A 16894-nucleotide genomic window follows, 5' to 3' on the forward strand; every position below is an offset into this window, starting at 1 on the left:
AAAATTTTATTGTTTTGTTTTTATTGTAAATGCCTGCAAGAAAATGAAACTCGGGGTAGTATATGGTAACATACATGTAGTTTGATAATAAATTTATTTTGAACATTAATGTACTTCCAATTTAAGATAGTGCAGAAGTGTTCCTTCATGTTTCCAGCCCTTGTCCTTCTGGGTGGCAGCAAGTCTGTTTGCCACATGTTGTTAAAGAAATATTGTTATGTTTCTACGGTGTAACTTGTAACCAAAACACATGATACCACTGTGTACTGCGGATGAACAGAGGAAATGTTTAAGGTGGTGAACACGCACTGCTTTTTGCCTAGAGTATAGTGTGCTTCAGAGCATTGTTGGAGTTGACAAGGCAGGCGGAGAATATCCCTGTCACACTCTAGAAGAATGCTTAGCAATAGTGGAAAGGCTTTACAGAATATGGCAGCAAGCAACTCACTCTAGAACACCTGTGGATACAGTATCTATATGGATGATGCCAGTAAATTCTAGTCAACAGTGATTATACCATCTGCATCCCTCCCCCATCCTCATCACATTACATGGAGAGGATCTGGTATGGGTAAAGCCACCAGAAGGAGTAATAGAGAACTACAGAACAGCAGCAGCTCCTTCAGTCCATCTAATCCATGCCTAGTCCAATTGACCTCCATACGGTCCCATCAATATCACTCATTCACTTCATGTTGTGCTGTATGATGTGGTCAAGTATGGTAACCATGATTATTCTTGGCAAATTTTTCTACAGAAGTGGTTTGCCATTGCCTTTTTCTGGACAGTGTCTTTACAAGCCAGGTGACCTAAGCCATTATCAATACTCTTCAGAGATTGTCTGCCTGGTGTCAGTGGTCTCATAACCGGGACTCGTGATATGCATCGGCTGCTCATATGACCATCCAGCACCTGTTCCCATGGCTTCACGTGACTCTGATCAGGGGACTGGCAGATGTTGCACCTCACCCAAGGGTGACCTGCAGGTTAATGGAGGGAAGGTGCACCTTATACCTTCTTTGCTAGGAGACCATAGAACCATGGAACATTACAGCACAGAAACAGGCCTTTTGCCCCTTCTTGGCTGTGCCAAACCATTTTTCTGCCTCATCCCACTGACCTGCACCTGTACCATATCCCTTCATACCCCTCTCATCCATGTACCTGTCCAAGTTTTTCTTAAATGTTAAAAGTGAGCCCACATTTACCACTTCAACTGGCAGCTTATTCCACACTCCCACCACTCTCTGTGTGAAGAAGCCTCCCCTAATGTTCCCTTTAAACTCCCCCCCCTTCACCCTTAACCCATGTCCTCTGTTTTTTTTTCCTCCCCTAGCAGTGCTTGCATTCACTCTACCTATACCCATCATAATTTTATACACTTCTAACGAGTCTTCCCTCATTCTTCTGTGCTCCAGGGAATAAAGTACTAACCTATTCAACCTTTCTCTGTAACTCAGTTTCTCAAGTCCTGGCAACATTCTTGTAAACTTTCTCTGCACTCTTTCAACCTTATTAACATCCTTCCTGTAATTTGGTGACCAAAACTGCACACAGACATATCCCCACTCCACCACGCTTCCATCCATAAATCTATCCAAAGTTGTCTTAAATGTTGAAATGAAACCCGTGTCCACCACTTCCACTGGCAACTCATTCCACACTTGCACCACCCTCAGTGATATAAAAGACCGTTGGAGATGGTCAATGTGCGTGTTAGGTGAGGGAAACAAATAATACTAAACTAAGACAAAATTGTTGATTTGATTTTCCTGCAGGCAAATAAAGACTGTTTCATTCTCTGACAGCAAAAGCCTAACATTGCAGACCCTAGACTTCTGAATCATGTGCTTCAACTTTCTTTGTTATAATCAGCTAGATGGAGTAGTAGTTCAAGTTTAACTATCATTTAGTAATACATGAATACAGCCAAATGAAACAGCATGGCCAAAGTGCAATACAGAGTACTAACAGTCATACACAGCACAAAGCACACACAGATAGCAGTGAACATATAGTCACCCAAAATATATAATTTGTCACCTGAGCAACATGTCCTGCCTATTCATGATGCACAGATGATATTCAGCAAGAACAAGACCTTAGCAGTTGCAAATGAACACACACACACTCCGCCTTGTCTTCTACCAAGCGAAACTGGAGGGCAACATTGACAGGAATCCAGCATAGATGTCATACCACAACACCTCTGGCACCTCCTCTCCCGGATATCTGCACAGGCAATCACAGTCCATGTTACAACCAAAGCCACTCAGCTCACCCACCATCGGTCTCCTGTCAGGTCACTGGAGCAGGGATCCAATCACAGACCCAGTACTGTGCACAGAGTGATATTAATTGAGTAACAAATCCCAAGGTGCAAACAAAGTCGGCATCAGATTTCAGGCAGAGATCAAAGCATCCAGAGAAATCCAAAAACATTGGAGTCAATGTTCAGACAGAGTACAGATACAAATGCTGGAAAAGCTCAGGAAAATTCATTGGCACAATCTGGCAACAAACAGGTGAAAACACAGGACTGAAATATACTGAGACACAGGTGGCAGCAAAACAAGTAATAATGAGGAACAGGTGAGAGGCGGAGTACTCAGTGATACAGGACCCGGAGTAAAGCAGGACTGGGGACAGGAGCTGATGGGGCATGAAAACAAACAGAAGCACATGGTTATACAAAACCACAGATTGACGGCTAGGGAGAAATACACATAAAGACAGAGTTCAACTGGAGGTACTGACAGTCTCCCCAATAAATCAATGAACTGGACATGCCGTATTCTGCAACACCATGTCCAACAGGGTTTTGCAATCACAAGAAAAATGCCCGAGACAACCGCTCGCTGTTAGACAGCACACCATCTTCACACATCAATGCAGAAGACTCCCTGTAGCAGGCAGCAACATAGTCCGCACTAACTCCAGCTCCCTGCTGTCAAGCAGTTCACTGATAGGATATACGTGCAGTACCTGAAGTACTTTTTGTCAGGATCTTGATATCGTAAAAAAATGGACATTTAGAAAGACAAGAACATCTATAGTTGTCCCCAGATGCACCATCATCTTACCAGAAGTCAGATATTAGGTGGCGACATTGCAGATAATGACGGATTATTTCTCTTCTGCTACTGTTGGCCCATGGCAGCTCAGGACTGCATTTCTCTGGTCTGCTAGGTCATTTCTGATCCTTTGCCATTGCACGCGGTGGTAGAAATATAAAAGAAAATGTTGTAAGTACTCAAGTCAGACAGTATCTGTGGAGAGAGAAGCAGAATCAATACCCTTTGATCAGAAAGTTTTACAGCACAGAAACAGGTCCTTTGGCCCATCTAATCCATGCTGAACTGTTATTCTGCCTAGTCCCAACAAGCTGTATCTGGACATTAGCCCTCCATAACCCTCCCATCCATGTACCAACACAAATGCCACTCCTGATGAAGTGCTGGTGAAGGGTCTCGACCTCAAAGGTAAACGGTTTATTCATTTCCACAGATGCTGCCTGACCTGCTGAGCCCCTCCAGAATTGTGTGTGTGTTACTCCAAACTTCACTTAAATGCCGCAATTGAACCTGCATCCATCACTTCTGCTGGCAGCTTGTTCCATGCTCTCACCACCCTCTGAGTGAAGAAGATCCCCCTCAGATTCCCCTTACATATTTCACCATTCCCACTTAACCTATGAGCTCTAGTTCTAGTCTCACCCAACCTCAGTGAAAAAAGCCTACTTGCATTTACCCTATCTATACCCCTCATAATTTTGTACATTTCCATCAAATCTCCCCTCATCCTTGTAAACACCAGGAGACAAAGTCCTGACCAGTTCAAACTTCCCATTTAATTCAAGTCCGCAAGTCCTGGCAACATCCTTGTAAATTTTCTATGTACTTTTTCAGTCTTAATTGACATATTTCCTGTAGGTAGGTGACCAGAACTACACACAATACTCCAAATTTGGTCTCATCTAGGCCTTACACAACTTCAACATAACATCCCAACTCCTTACTCAATGCTCTGATTTGTGAAAGCCAATGTGCCAAAAATTCTCTTTACCACCCTAAGTACCTAAGTACTGGCAAAATTCTTCAACTATCACCTTCTTTCAACTATGAAGATCAGAACAGTGAAAATCAAGAAATCGAGGATTTGGGGTGGAAAGAAAAAATATAAGATTTACAGTAGGTTATAGACTGAGTGACTGAATGGCACTTGTAGTTGAGAAGGCAGAGAGAGGCTAGTGAAGGCTTATTAATCACAGATGATCTGACTCGAAGAGATGTATGCAAAATGATTTAAATGAAAATGGGATGCAGGTGGAGAAAGGGGAAATAAATAAATGCTGAAACTCCTTGGTGAGCCCCATAATCCAGGTCATGTCCTCTTCTCATGGCTACCATCAGGAAGGAGGTGCAGAAGCCTGAAGGCATGCACTCTATGACTCAGGACAGATAGCGTCCCTCTACCATCAGACTTCTTAATAGACATTGAACCCATGAACACTACCTCACTATTTTTTTCTTTTTGCTCTACATATTCAATTTAACTTTTTAATATATATGTATTTCTTACTATAATTTACAGTTTTTATTATCATGTTTTGCAATGTACTATGGTGACAGGGTGGAAATAAGTCTCTGCCAAAGCAGATGTATGGTGTTTCTTCCCTCCATGACCCTGCAGGTCACCCTTGAGCAAGGTGTAGCATTAGCTTAGCCCCCCGATCACGGGAACAGCCGGTGCACAAGTCCTAGTGGAGCAGCCACTGCCTCCAGGCAGACAATCTCTGAAGAGTATTGATAATGGCTGGGGTCACCCATCTTTTAAAGACACGGCCCAGAAGAAGATCTTTTTTTTTACGGAGAGAGTGGTGAGTGCGTGGAATGGGCTGCCAGTGACGGTGGTGGAGGCGGATATGATAGGCTCTTTTAAGAGCATCCTGGACAGGTATATGGAGCTCAGAAAAATAGAAGGCTATGGGTAACCCTTGGTAATTTCCAAGGTAAGGACATGTTCAGCACAGCTTTGTAGGCCAAAGGGCCTGTATTGTGCTGTAGGTTTTCTATGTTTCAAATTTCCAAGAAGAATCATAGTCAAGACCATAATCACCCTTGTCATATGACACAACACTAAATGATGATGATGATTGCAATGTATTGCTGGCACAAAACAACAAACTTCATACCATATGTCAGAGATATTAAACCTGATCCTAGGAAACTAAACAATTCAGATGCTGCAAATTGGCAGTAAATCAGAAAATTCCGGATATACTCCACCTGACCAATTCTATTTGTGGAGAAGGAAATTGTGCTAATGCTGCAAATGGATGATCTTCCTTCAGAAGTTGCCAGTCCTGATACAAACTGGAAAAGCCATTAGTCTGAAGTTGTTGGAGTGATGGTGGTACTGACTAACACAGTGGAAATATGGACAGTCTGAAGACTCAGTATGTCGACATAGTTCACTTTAATTGGAGTTCAAAATTCTTGCTTCCAGCTTATCTGTGAGGAATAACAATCAAAATTCCATATGTTGCATACTCATTATTCACAAGTCTTGAACACAAGAGATTCTGTGGGTGCTGGAAGTTCAGAGCAAAGCACAAAAAAATACTCAGCAGATCAGGTAGCATCTTTGGCAGAAGCTCCCAAACTTTTTTATACCATGGACCAATACATTAAGCAAGAGTTTCATGGACCCCAGGTTGGAAACCCCAATCTATGGAGAGGAATAGAGTAAACAGTTGCCATTTTGGGTCAAGGTCCTCTATCAGGACTGGAAAGGAAGGGGGGAGGGTAAAGAGCACAAGCTGGAAGGTGACAGGTGAAGAGGTGAAATGATTGGCAGGTTGCAAAGAATGGGAATAAAGGGAACTTTTTCTGGTTGGCTGCCAGCAATTAGTGGTGTTCCACAGGGGTCTGTGTTGCAACCGATTCTTTTTACATTATCTGTCAATGATTTGGATGATAGAAATGGAGAGGCAGGTGAATGGGGAAAGAAATGGCAGATGAAATACAATGTCAGGAAGTGTAGGATCATTCAGTTTGGTAGAACAAATGAAAGCATTGACTATTTCCCAAATGGAGAGAAAATACAAAAAAACTGAGGTGTAAAGGGACTTGGGAGCCCTTGTGCAGGATTTCCTAAAGGTTAATTTGCAGGTTAAGTCTATGGTGAGAATGCAAATGTAATGTTAGTCCACTCACTAACAAGTGAAAATCTGCTGATGCTGGAAATCCAAGCAACACACACAAAATGCTGAGTACCTCCGCCATTTTGTGTGTGATGCAATGTTTTCATGTTTATTGTTATTTAAAATTTCCGATCATATAATTCCAATTAGGACATAGAACATAACAGCACAGTACAGACCCTTCTGCCCATGACATTGTGGCGAGCTTTTAACCTGTTCTAAGAGCAATCTATCCCTTCCATTCTGCACAGCCCTCCATTTTTTTTTATCATCCTTGTGTCCATCTAAGAGTTTCTTAAATGCCCTATTGTATCATCCTCTAGTACCTCCTCTGGTCCAGCATGCCAGTTACCCATCATTCTCTGTTACAAAAACAACTGTTTTACCCCCCTATACTTTGCTCCAATCAGCTTAGGATTATGTCCTCTATTAGTGATTTCCACTCTGAGTAGAAGTTTCTGCTATGCACTCGATCTATACCTCTTATCATCTTGTACACCTCAATCAAGTCACCTCCCATTCTCCTTCACTCCAAAGAAAAAAAGATCTAGCTTACTCAACATACCCTCATAAGACATTCTCTGTAAGCCAGGCTGCAGCACGGTAAATCTCTTCTGCACTCTCTTGAGAGTTTCAACTTCCTTCCTATCATGAGGTGACTAGAAATGAATTCTCCAAGTGTTGTCCACTTGTTGACCTTCCAGGCTAAATCTTGTCATTTTTTTCTTTTCAGTCCAATCCTGTCTTGATCTGTTTTGCCAATCCTTTCCAAACATCAAATATCCCAAAATATTTTACCCATAATCACCGAACCACATGGCAAAATTGCCATTATGTTAAAGCATTTACTTCCCTACTTACACCATTAGTTAATCTGTCCTGATAAAAATACTTCAAGTATTCAGATGCAATACCTTTAATGTTAGTTTTTGACCTTTTTTCTCGAATTAGTTTTGATTATGGTGATCCTGTTGTTATTAAGTACTCTGATCATTTTGGTCCCACTCCATTTAGCACTGGGGTTCCCAACCTGCGGTCTATAGACCCCTCAATTACTGGTAGAGATCCAAGGCATGAAAAAGATTGGAAACCCCTGATTAGCATCTCCCCAACTTTTTCTGTGTGACCTCAGACCGATTCAATCTGCAAGTTAACCTTTAGGGAGTTCTATACAAGGACTCCCAAATCCTTTTGCACCTCAAATTTTTAGGTTTGCTCCAAAAATTGATTTGATTGTGGTCATTCCGTTTTTGAGGATGGCCTGCTCTAGGCAGATTTACAGCTGTGTTCTTTCCACTTCTTGATGAAGTACTCCAAGGAATATTTAGTGACTTGGTAATTTTCTTGTATCCATCTGCTGACTTGTGCTTTTCAATAACCCTTTTGCAGAATTGCTTGATGTTTTTTTCTTCACGGTGTGGTTTTTGCCAGGATACCAACTCACCAGCAGTTGGACCGTCCAGATTCAGGTGTATTTTAATTAAATCTCCATTTAACTAATTCTCTGACTTCTAAAACCAATTGGCTGCACCATTAATGTGGTGTGTCATGCTAATGGGGGTGCAATCAATTATTTTGTTTTTTATATTTGTCATTAATTTAGATCACTTTTCAGAGATCTGATTTCACTTTAACGTGAAAGCATTTTCTGCTCATCGGTGTCAAAAACAACTAAATTAAATGCACTGTGATTCAATGTTGTAAAATAATAAAACATGGAAACTTCCAAGGGAGTTGTGGTGAACACTTTTTATAGGCACTGTAAGTGTCCTCTTGTATTTCTTATCCATGTAAATACCTCATTTGTTCCCTGATGTCTGTACCTGCTATGCACCTTCTTCCTCTTAACCAGGGCATCAATATCTCACAGAAACCAAATTTCCCTAACCCTGTTAGCCTTGCCTTTTATTCTATCAGGAACATACACACTCAGTACTCTCAAAACTTCACCATTGAAGGCTTCCCACTTACCAAGCATTCCTTTGCCAGAAAACAACCCACACTTGCCAAATCCTTTCTGATATCATCAAAACTGGCTTTTCTCCAATTTAGGTTCTCAATTCGAGAATCCAGACTATTGCTTTTCCATAATTAACTTGAAAATAATGGAATTATGATGACTATATGCGAAGTGTTCCCCTACGCAGACTTCTGTCTCCTGCCTGTCTCATTCCCTAATAGAGATCCAGTAACACACATTCTCTAGTTGAGAGAATGTTCTCTATGTATTGATCCCATCTGATTTCTAAGTGGACATTGAACCCGTGAACACTACCTCACTTTTTTAATATATATTATTTCTGTTTTTTTGCACAATTTTTAATCTATTCAGTGTACGTATAGAGTGATTGATTTACTTATTTATTATTATTATTCCTCTATATTATGTATTGCATTGAACTGCTGCTGCTAAGTTCATGACACAGGCCGCTGATAATAAATCTGATTCTGATTCTGATTCAGGAGACTCCAGAGCACTTTTGACAAACTCTATCCTATCCGGACCTTTTACAGTACGGGATTCCCAATCAATATATGGAAAGTTAAAATCACCTACATCGCACTAGGGTGCCATAGTCGCATTGTATTTGGTGCAATACCTTTACAGATTGGGTCACCAGAATTCAGTTCCAACACTGTCTGTAAGAAGTTTGTATATCTTTCCCGTGAGTGCTTGGGTTTCTCTAGGGTTCTCCGGTTTTCTCCCACCGTCTAAGGACATAATGGTTAATAGGTTAATTGGTCATTGTAAATTGTCTCATGATTAGACTGGATTTAAATTGGTGGTTGTTGTATAGTGCAGCTTATTGGGCACTGTACAGCACTGTATCCCTAAATAATTTTTTTAAATCACATTATTATGTTTCTTCCAACAGCAATATCTCTACAAATTTGCTCCTCAAAATCTATTGAGTCCCAAACTTATGTCAATTTTTGCATGGTCCCAGTAATTAGCCCAAGTTCAGTTATCAGTTAGAAGAATGGCTGGGATTCTCTTAAGATTTACATCACTATTGTTTAGAGAATTGCTTGAGGCCAGAGCAAAGCAGATGGAAGAAAAGCTTAACAATCTGGTCAGCTCGATTTTCAAAGATTTCACTCAGCTAAACTACTAAATGGAATCTCAATTTGTTTACCTTTGATGCACAGTTCTTCACATTCCCAGAATCCTGTTCAGTTTTAGAAGAAAGCTGATATTGTTTCTGGATGGTTAAGTGCCAGATGGTTTTTTTATAGGAATTTTGGATACAAAGCTCTGGGATTTTATGCCTTTACTGGAAGTTAAATATAGTTTTCCCATGGCTAAGGTTTATTTTTACATTTTCAAATTAAATACGTGAACACAATACATTTCTTCAATTCCCCCATGAAAATTACTGGACAATCTAGATTATAAATATTGCAAAGAAACCTTAACATTTTAGAGAATATAATAATATGCCTTGCACTGAATGTTGGAATTTAATTTCATTCTTGACTGGATTTTTAAAACGATAATCTTTTGTAGGGAACGTAGGTTGTCATTTTCAGCAGTTAGAACATAGCACAGTACAGTACAGGCTCTTTTCCCCTTAATGCTATGCTGGCATATTAACCTACTCCAAGATCAAACCTGACTCTTCCCTCCCCCGTAGCCCTCCATTTTTCCATTTTTATTAATTCTCATTGGTTAATTAACCACTTCTATTGGGTAGCAGCTCATAAGACTTAGCACAAAGATTTTATAAAACATATGTAAATGAGGCACAGTAGTGTAGCAGTTAGTGCAAGCACTTTACAGCACCAGCTGTTTCCAATTCTTACCACTGTCTGTATGTTCTCCCCATGACCAGGTGCATTTCTTCCAGGTTCTCCAGTTTCCTCCTGCATTCCAAAGTCAAAGGTTAGGGTTCGTGAGCTGAGGGCATCTAATACAAATGCCAGAAGCATGGCAACACTTGTGGGCTGCCCCAGTACAATCCTCGGATGCGAAATGACACATTTCACTATATGTTTCAATGTACATGTGATAAATAAATCTAATCTTTAATCTTTAAAAATTGTTTTACACTTCAAAGAACCTATAAATTTTCAACTAAAATAATCCGTATAGGCTCTAGTGAGTTCATCTCTAGTTCTGTGGAGTAACTATTGATTTTTTTTTACAGAAAGAAATGCTGTCGAGGTTATAAATTTGTCCTTGGCCAGTGTATCCCAGAAGGTAAGAATCTGAATAACTCTCTGTAGAGTGAAAAAGCTGCAGGTGCTGGAATTCTGAAGGGAAAACAGAAAATGGTGGAACCACTCAGTAGGTCAGACAGTACAGAGAAACAAAATTCACGTGTCTGGTGCTTCCTCAAAATGGGGAATGAAAGGATTGTTGATTAGATTAGGTTAGAGATTAGATTTATTTTTTTACACATACATCAAAATTTTGTTAGTGAAATGTGTAATTTGCCTCAAACGCAGTGAGGATTGTGTTGGGTTCAGCTTGAAAGTGTCACCACACTTTTGGCACCAACATAGCATGTCCACACCTACTAACTTGTACGCCTTTGTAGCATGGGAGGAAACTGGAGCACCTGGAGGAAAGCCACATGGTCACATGGAGAACAAACAAACCCTTTATTTCTCCCACCAAAGTGCATGACAATACACTTCTCTACACCGTATTCTACCTGCCAATGTTGCCCATTCTCCTAATCTGTCCAAGTTCTTCTGCAAACTTCCTGCTTCCTCAACACTACCTACCCCTCCACCTAGCTTTGTATTGTCCACAAACTGGGCCACAAAGCCATCAATTTTGTCATCCAAATCATTGACATATAACATGAAAAGAAGCGGTTCCAACACCGACCCCTGCAAAACACCATTAGTCACCAGCAGCCAATCAGAAAAATGCCCTTTTATTCCCACTCTTTGCCTCTTCCAATCAGCCAATTGTCCATCCATGTTAATATTTTTCCTGTAATACCATGGGCTCTATCTTACTTGGCAGCCTCATGTGCGGCACCTTGTCAAAGGCCTTCTGAAAATCCAAATACACAACATCCACTGACTATTCTTCATAAGTATTTTGTGTCAGTCTTCACTTTGAAGACACACACAATATGCCAGAAATTCAAGAGGGTCAGGAAGAAATTGCTTGGGAAGCTGAAAGTCTAAAGGTCGATAAGTCACACAGACCTAATGGACTGCCCCCCCAGGGATCTAAAAGAGATAGCTGAAGAGATTGTGGAGGCATTAGTAATGATCTTCCAAGAACCACTAGATTCTGGAATGGTTCTAACTTGTACATAGCTCTTTCCTTTTGCTTGATTTTTCTTTCCACTCTTTTCTATAAGTATATACCTTAGATAAATACTTTGTGGAGATTTGTGATATATATGATTATATGATATATATGTACAATATCTGAAATACATCTTATGGAAATGTTTGTTTGATGATGAACTTCAATAAAAAAAATAAATCACAAAAAAAAGGAAATTGCAAATGTCACACCACTCCTTAAGAAGAGGGAGAGACAGAAGAAAAGAAATGATAGGCCAGTTAGCCTGAATTCACTGATTGGAAAGATGTTGATTGTTAATGATGTGGTACTTGTAGATGCATGATAAAGTAGGCCAATGTCAGCATAGTATCCTTAAGGTGGAAACTTGCCTGATAAATCTGTTGAAATTCTTTGAGGAAATAACCGGCAGAATAGGCAGAGGTTGTTGTTTTTTTAGATTTTCAGAAGGCCTTTGACAAATTTTATAGGCCATACCTCTATCAAATCACCTCTCATTCTCCTACACTCCAATGAATAAAGTCACAACCTATTCCCTATAACTCGGGTCCTCAAGTAAGAGCAACAATATCCTTGTAAATGTAATGCCTTTTACTAATTTGGAGGACAGAGTTCTGGGTTACCATAATTCCTCACATAAAAAAGGACTTCTAGATTTCATTGTTGAATGTTCTCGTTTTAGATTTAAGATGATGGCATTTTATTTTGGCGTCCAAAGAAAATTGTTTTCCATAGCACCAACCCCATCACATTCTATTTGCCTTTTCATGAACCTAGATTAGATTATTTGGGTGCCACAGTAACATAGTGGTTAACACAATACTACTACAGCTCAGGGTGTTCCAGAGTTCAGAGTTCAATTCCAGCACCGTCTGTCATGAGCTTGAATCTCTCCCTGTGAGCCACATGGTCACTCTGGTTTCCTTCCACAGTCCAAAGATGTATCGGTTAGTAGGTTAATTGATCATTGTAAACTGCCCCATGATTAGACTAATCGTGAGTAGGTTAATGGCTGGGTGGTGCAGCTCATTAGGCCAAAAGGGCCTTTTCTGCACTACATTTCCCGATAAATAAATAGATTTCTCAACTTTCCAAATACCAAGAAAAGTTCTCTTCAGTTTCAAATGAGCTCATACTCAAACCATTGCTTGGGTATCACTTCCAGGTTCAAAATACCTTTCATGAAATCTGGTGCCTAAATCTGAATATGGTAATCCGGTAGCACCCATTCATCATCATATTAGCTGTTGGTAGAGTTACCAGGTGAATTTATTTGCTATGTTTTAAAGTTTTAAAATCTATATACTAATAACATGGCAATTTGACTTGCCTCACCAGACATCATCTATCGCCATGAGTTTCTGTATATATTTCAGATTTTGAGCATCTGTACTTTTTGCTTTTACATTCTATTATTAATTTGTTCTTGGTGTTTTAGAGAAATTTTAAATGTGGACAAATTTTTTTTGGGTGGTAGTTAAGGTGGTCATGCAACTTCCACTCAGTCCTTACAGGGACATCAAACTCGTTTTAATGGACATCACATACAAAAGGCTGGTGGAAGTCACCATCTGGCAGAATCTGTAGAAAGGAATAACAGCTGATGTTTAGGGCCTAAAAATGTCAACTATTTATTCCCTCCATAGATGCTGCTGACTTGCTGAGTTCCTCCAGCGTAGCCTATGTGTTGCTCAAGATTTCCAGCTGGTGCAGAATCTCTTGTGTTTATCATTTTAAGGGAACTTCCTCTTTTGTTCATCTATCGATCTATTTACTTAATAAGAGGTACAGTGTAGAACAGACCCTTCTAGTCCAACGAGCCACATCGCCCAGAAACCCACCTAGTTAACTCTAACCAAATCACAGGGCAATTTACAAGGACCAATTAACCAACCCCCCCTCCCACCCCTGCATTTCAGCCTGGCTGGGAATCTCAATTCCAATGACGAATCTTCGTCCACTTAAAGGTGCCCAACATGCTTGGACTGTCATGTCCTTCAGAAGATCATGAAATAATTAAGTTGATTTAAAAGTACATTGTGTAAAGGGAAATTACATGCTGCAGATTGCAGTGAGAGTAATTCAAGAGGTATAAGCATTGGCCACAACCTTCTGAAGGTCACCATGGTTCACCAGCACTATCTTGTTCCGTCCACTTCAAGCAGGCTTCAATTATATCAATGCCTGAGAAGAATGTGGTGACCTGCCTTAAGGACTATTGGCTGTCTAGGATCTTTATGTTCTCATTGTTCACTGGAATGGTACCGGAGGATTGGAGGGAGGCGAATGTTGTCCCCTTGTTCAAAAAAGGTAGTAGGGATAGTCCAGATAATTACAGACCAGTGAGCCTCACGTCTGTGGTGGGAAAGCCATTGGAAAAGATTCTTAGCGATAGGATCTATGGGCATTTAGAGAATCATGGTCTGATCAGGGACAGTCAGCATGGCTTTGTGATGGGCAGATCGTCCCTACAAGCCTGATAGAGTTCTTTGAGGAGGTAACCAGGCATATAGATGAGGGTAGTGCACTAGATGTGATCTACATGATTTTAGTAAGGCATTTGACAAGGTTCCACATGGTAGGCTTATTCAGAAAGTCAGAAGGGATGGGATCCAGGGAAGTTTGGCCAGGTGGATTCAGAATTGGCTTGCCTGCAGAAGGCAGAGGGTTGTGGTGGAGGGAGTACATTCAGATTGGAGGGTTGTGACTAGTGGTGTCCCACAAGGATCTGTCCTGGGACCTCTACTTTTTGTGATTTTTATTAACAACCTGGATGAGGGGGTAGAAGGGTGGGTTGGTAAGTTTTCAGACAACACAAAGGTTGGTGGTGTTGCAGATAGTGTAGAGGATTGTTGAAGATTGCAGAGAGACATTGATAGGATGCAGAAGTGGGCTGAGAAGTGGCAGCTGGAGTTCAACCTGGAGAAGTGTGAGGTGGTACACTTTGGAAGGACAAACTCCAAGGCAGAGTACAAAGTAATTGGCAGGATATTTGATAGTGTGGAAAAGCAGAGGAATTTGGGGGTACATGTCCACAGATCCCTAAAAGTTGCCTCACAGGTAGATAGGTTTGTTAAGAAAGCTTATGGGGTGTTAGCTTTCATAAGTCGAGGGATAGAGTTTAAGAGACGCGATGTAATGATGCAGATCTATAAAACTCTGGTTAGGCCACACTTGGAGTACTGTGTCCAGTTCTGGTTGCCTCACTCTAGGAATGATGTGGGAGCATTGGAAAGGGTACAGAGGAGATTAACCAGGATGCTGCCTGGTTTAGAGAGTATGGATTATGATCAGAGATTAAGGGAGCTAGGGCTTTACTCTTTGGAGAGAAGGAAGATGAGAGGAGACATGATAGAGGTGTACAAGATATTAAGAGGAATAGACAGAGTGGACAGCCAGCACCTCTTCCCCAGGGCACCCACTGCTCAGTACAAGAGGACATGGCTTTAAAGTAAGGGGAGGGAAGTTCAAGGGGGATATTAAAGGAAGGTTTTTCACTCAGAGAGTGGTTGGTGCATGGAATGCTCTGCCTGAGTCAGTGGTGGAGGCAGATACACTAGTGAAGTTTAAGAAACTTCTTGACAGGTATATGGAGGAAGTTAAGGTGGGGGATTATTTGGGAGGCAGGGTTTGAGGGTCAGCACAACATTGTAGGCCGAAGGGCCTGTAATGTGCTGTACTATTCTATGTTCTATGCTGTATGTCTGGTAGCACTTACTGTACATCCGCAGTGATGAAGTGTTAGGAAAGTCTGATGAAACGTATCGACTTCTATCTGAGAAGCGAGTTAGATCTGCTCCAATTTGCCTACCAGAGCAACAGGTCCAGAGCAGAAGCTCTTCACTCAGTCCTGGAACACCTGGACAGCAAAGATGCATACATCCAGATGCTCTTTATTGATTACAGCTCAGGGTTCAATACCAGCATCCCTTCAAAACTAATCAATAAGCTTCAAGACCTCGACCTCAATAAACCTTTGTGCAGTTGAATCCTCAATTTCCTCACTTGCAGACCCCAGTCAGTTCAGATTGGCGGCAACACCTCCTCCACGATCTCTATCAGCACAGCTGCACCACACAGCTGTGTGCTTAGCCCCCGGCTCTACTTGCTTTACAGTTCTCCCTGTGTGCTAAGCAAAGCTCCCATGCCATTTTCATGTATGCTGGTAACACCACTGTCATAGGCCAAATCAAAGGTGGTGATGGATCAGCATATAGGAAGGAGATAAATTTGTTTGAGTGGTGTTATAACAACCTCTTACTCAATGTCAGCAAGGACAAAATGCTGATTATTGACTTCAGGAGGAGGAAATCAAAGGTCCATGAGCCAGTTCTCATTGGAAAATCAGAGGTGGAGCGGGTCAGCAAGTACAAAAAAAAAGCATGACACTGCCTCTACTTGCTTAGGAGTTTGCAAAATTTGGCACGACATCTAAACCTTTATTATACTGCCATAGATGAGTAGTGGAGAGTATATCGACTGGCTACATAACAGCCTGGTATGGAAACACCAATCGCTTTGAACAAAAAATCCGACAAAAAGTAATGGATAGTGCCCAGTTTATCATGGTACAGCCCTCGTCACCTTTGAGCATATCTACATGAAACACTGTCACAGGAAAGCAGCATCCACTGCCAGGGATCTCCATCACCCAGGACATTCTCATTGCTGCCATCAGAAAGAAGGTACAGGATCCACAGGACTCACACCACTAGGTTTAGGAACAGTTCTTACCCCTCAACCATTAGGCTTTCAAACTAGAGCAGATAACTTCTCTCAACCTCACTTGTCCCATCTTTGAAAGGGTCCCACAACCCTATGGACTCACGTTCAAAGATTCTTTGTGTCATGTCCTCAATATTTATTGTTTGTTTATGTATGATTATTATTATTTCTTTCTTTTTGTATTTGCACAGTTAAATGTCTTTTGCACATTGGTTAATAGCTTAGTTTGGTGAAGTCTTGCATTGACTATGTTACGGTTATTATTTTATGGATTTATTGAGTATGCCAGCAAGGAAATGAATCTCAGGATGTTATATGGTTGCATAAATGTACTTTGATAATAAGTTTACTTTGAACTTTGAACCAGTGCATCTTTGGACTGTGGGTGGAAACCAGAGCACCCAGAGGAAACCCACATGCTCATGGGAAGGACATACAAACTTCTTGCAAAGGATGCCAGAATTGAACTCTAAACTCTGATATCCCGAGCTATAATTGCTACATTACCGTAGTGCCCTGATTTTGTTAATTTTGGACAGCGGTGTGTCCTGCTCTAGGATTGGGAGCTGAGTTTCCAATGACAAGGTTTTCAATGAGCCAAAGATATTCCAGCTGGCCTTGTAAAATCAAAGGCTGTGCATATTTTGGGAGTAACCCACGTCTGACTCTTCAAAGATCCAAGATGAGATCAC

At 41.0% G+C, this 16894-nt stretch overlaps 1 protein-coding gene across 1 annotated transcript in view; it reads left to right on the forward strand.

Annotated features, from left to right (window-relative positions):
• ccbe1 (collagen and calcium binding EGF domains 1) overlaps window positions 1–16894 on the forward strand; it is a 392272-nt gene that overhangs the window by 309374 nt on the left and 66004 nt on the right. Inside the window, exon 3 of the mRNA XM_059989658.1 lies at window positions 10354–10406. Within this exon, the coding sequence (XP_059845641.1) occupies window positions 10354–10406 (53 nt within the window). The remainder of the gene's footprint in view (window positions 1–10353; window positions 10407–16894) is intronic.

Source organism: Hypanus sabinus, chromosome 14, assembly GCF_030144855.1.
Source record: "Hypanus sabinus isolate sHypSab1 chromosome 14, sHypSab1.hap1, whole genome shotgun sequence".
Lineage (NCBI taxonomy): Eukaryota > Metazoa > Chordata > Chondrichthyes > Myliobatiformes > Dasyatidae > Hypanus > Hypanus sabinus.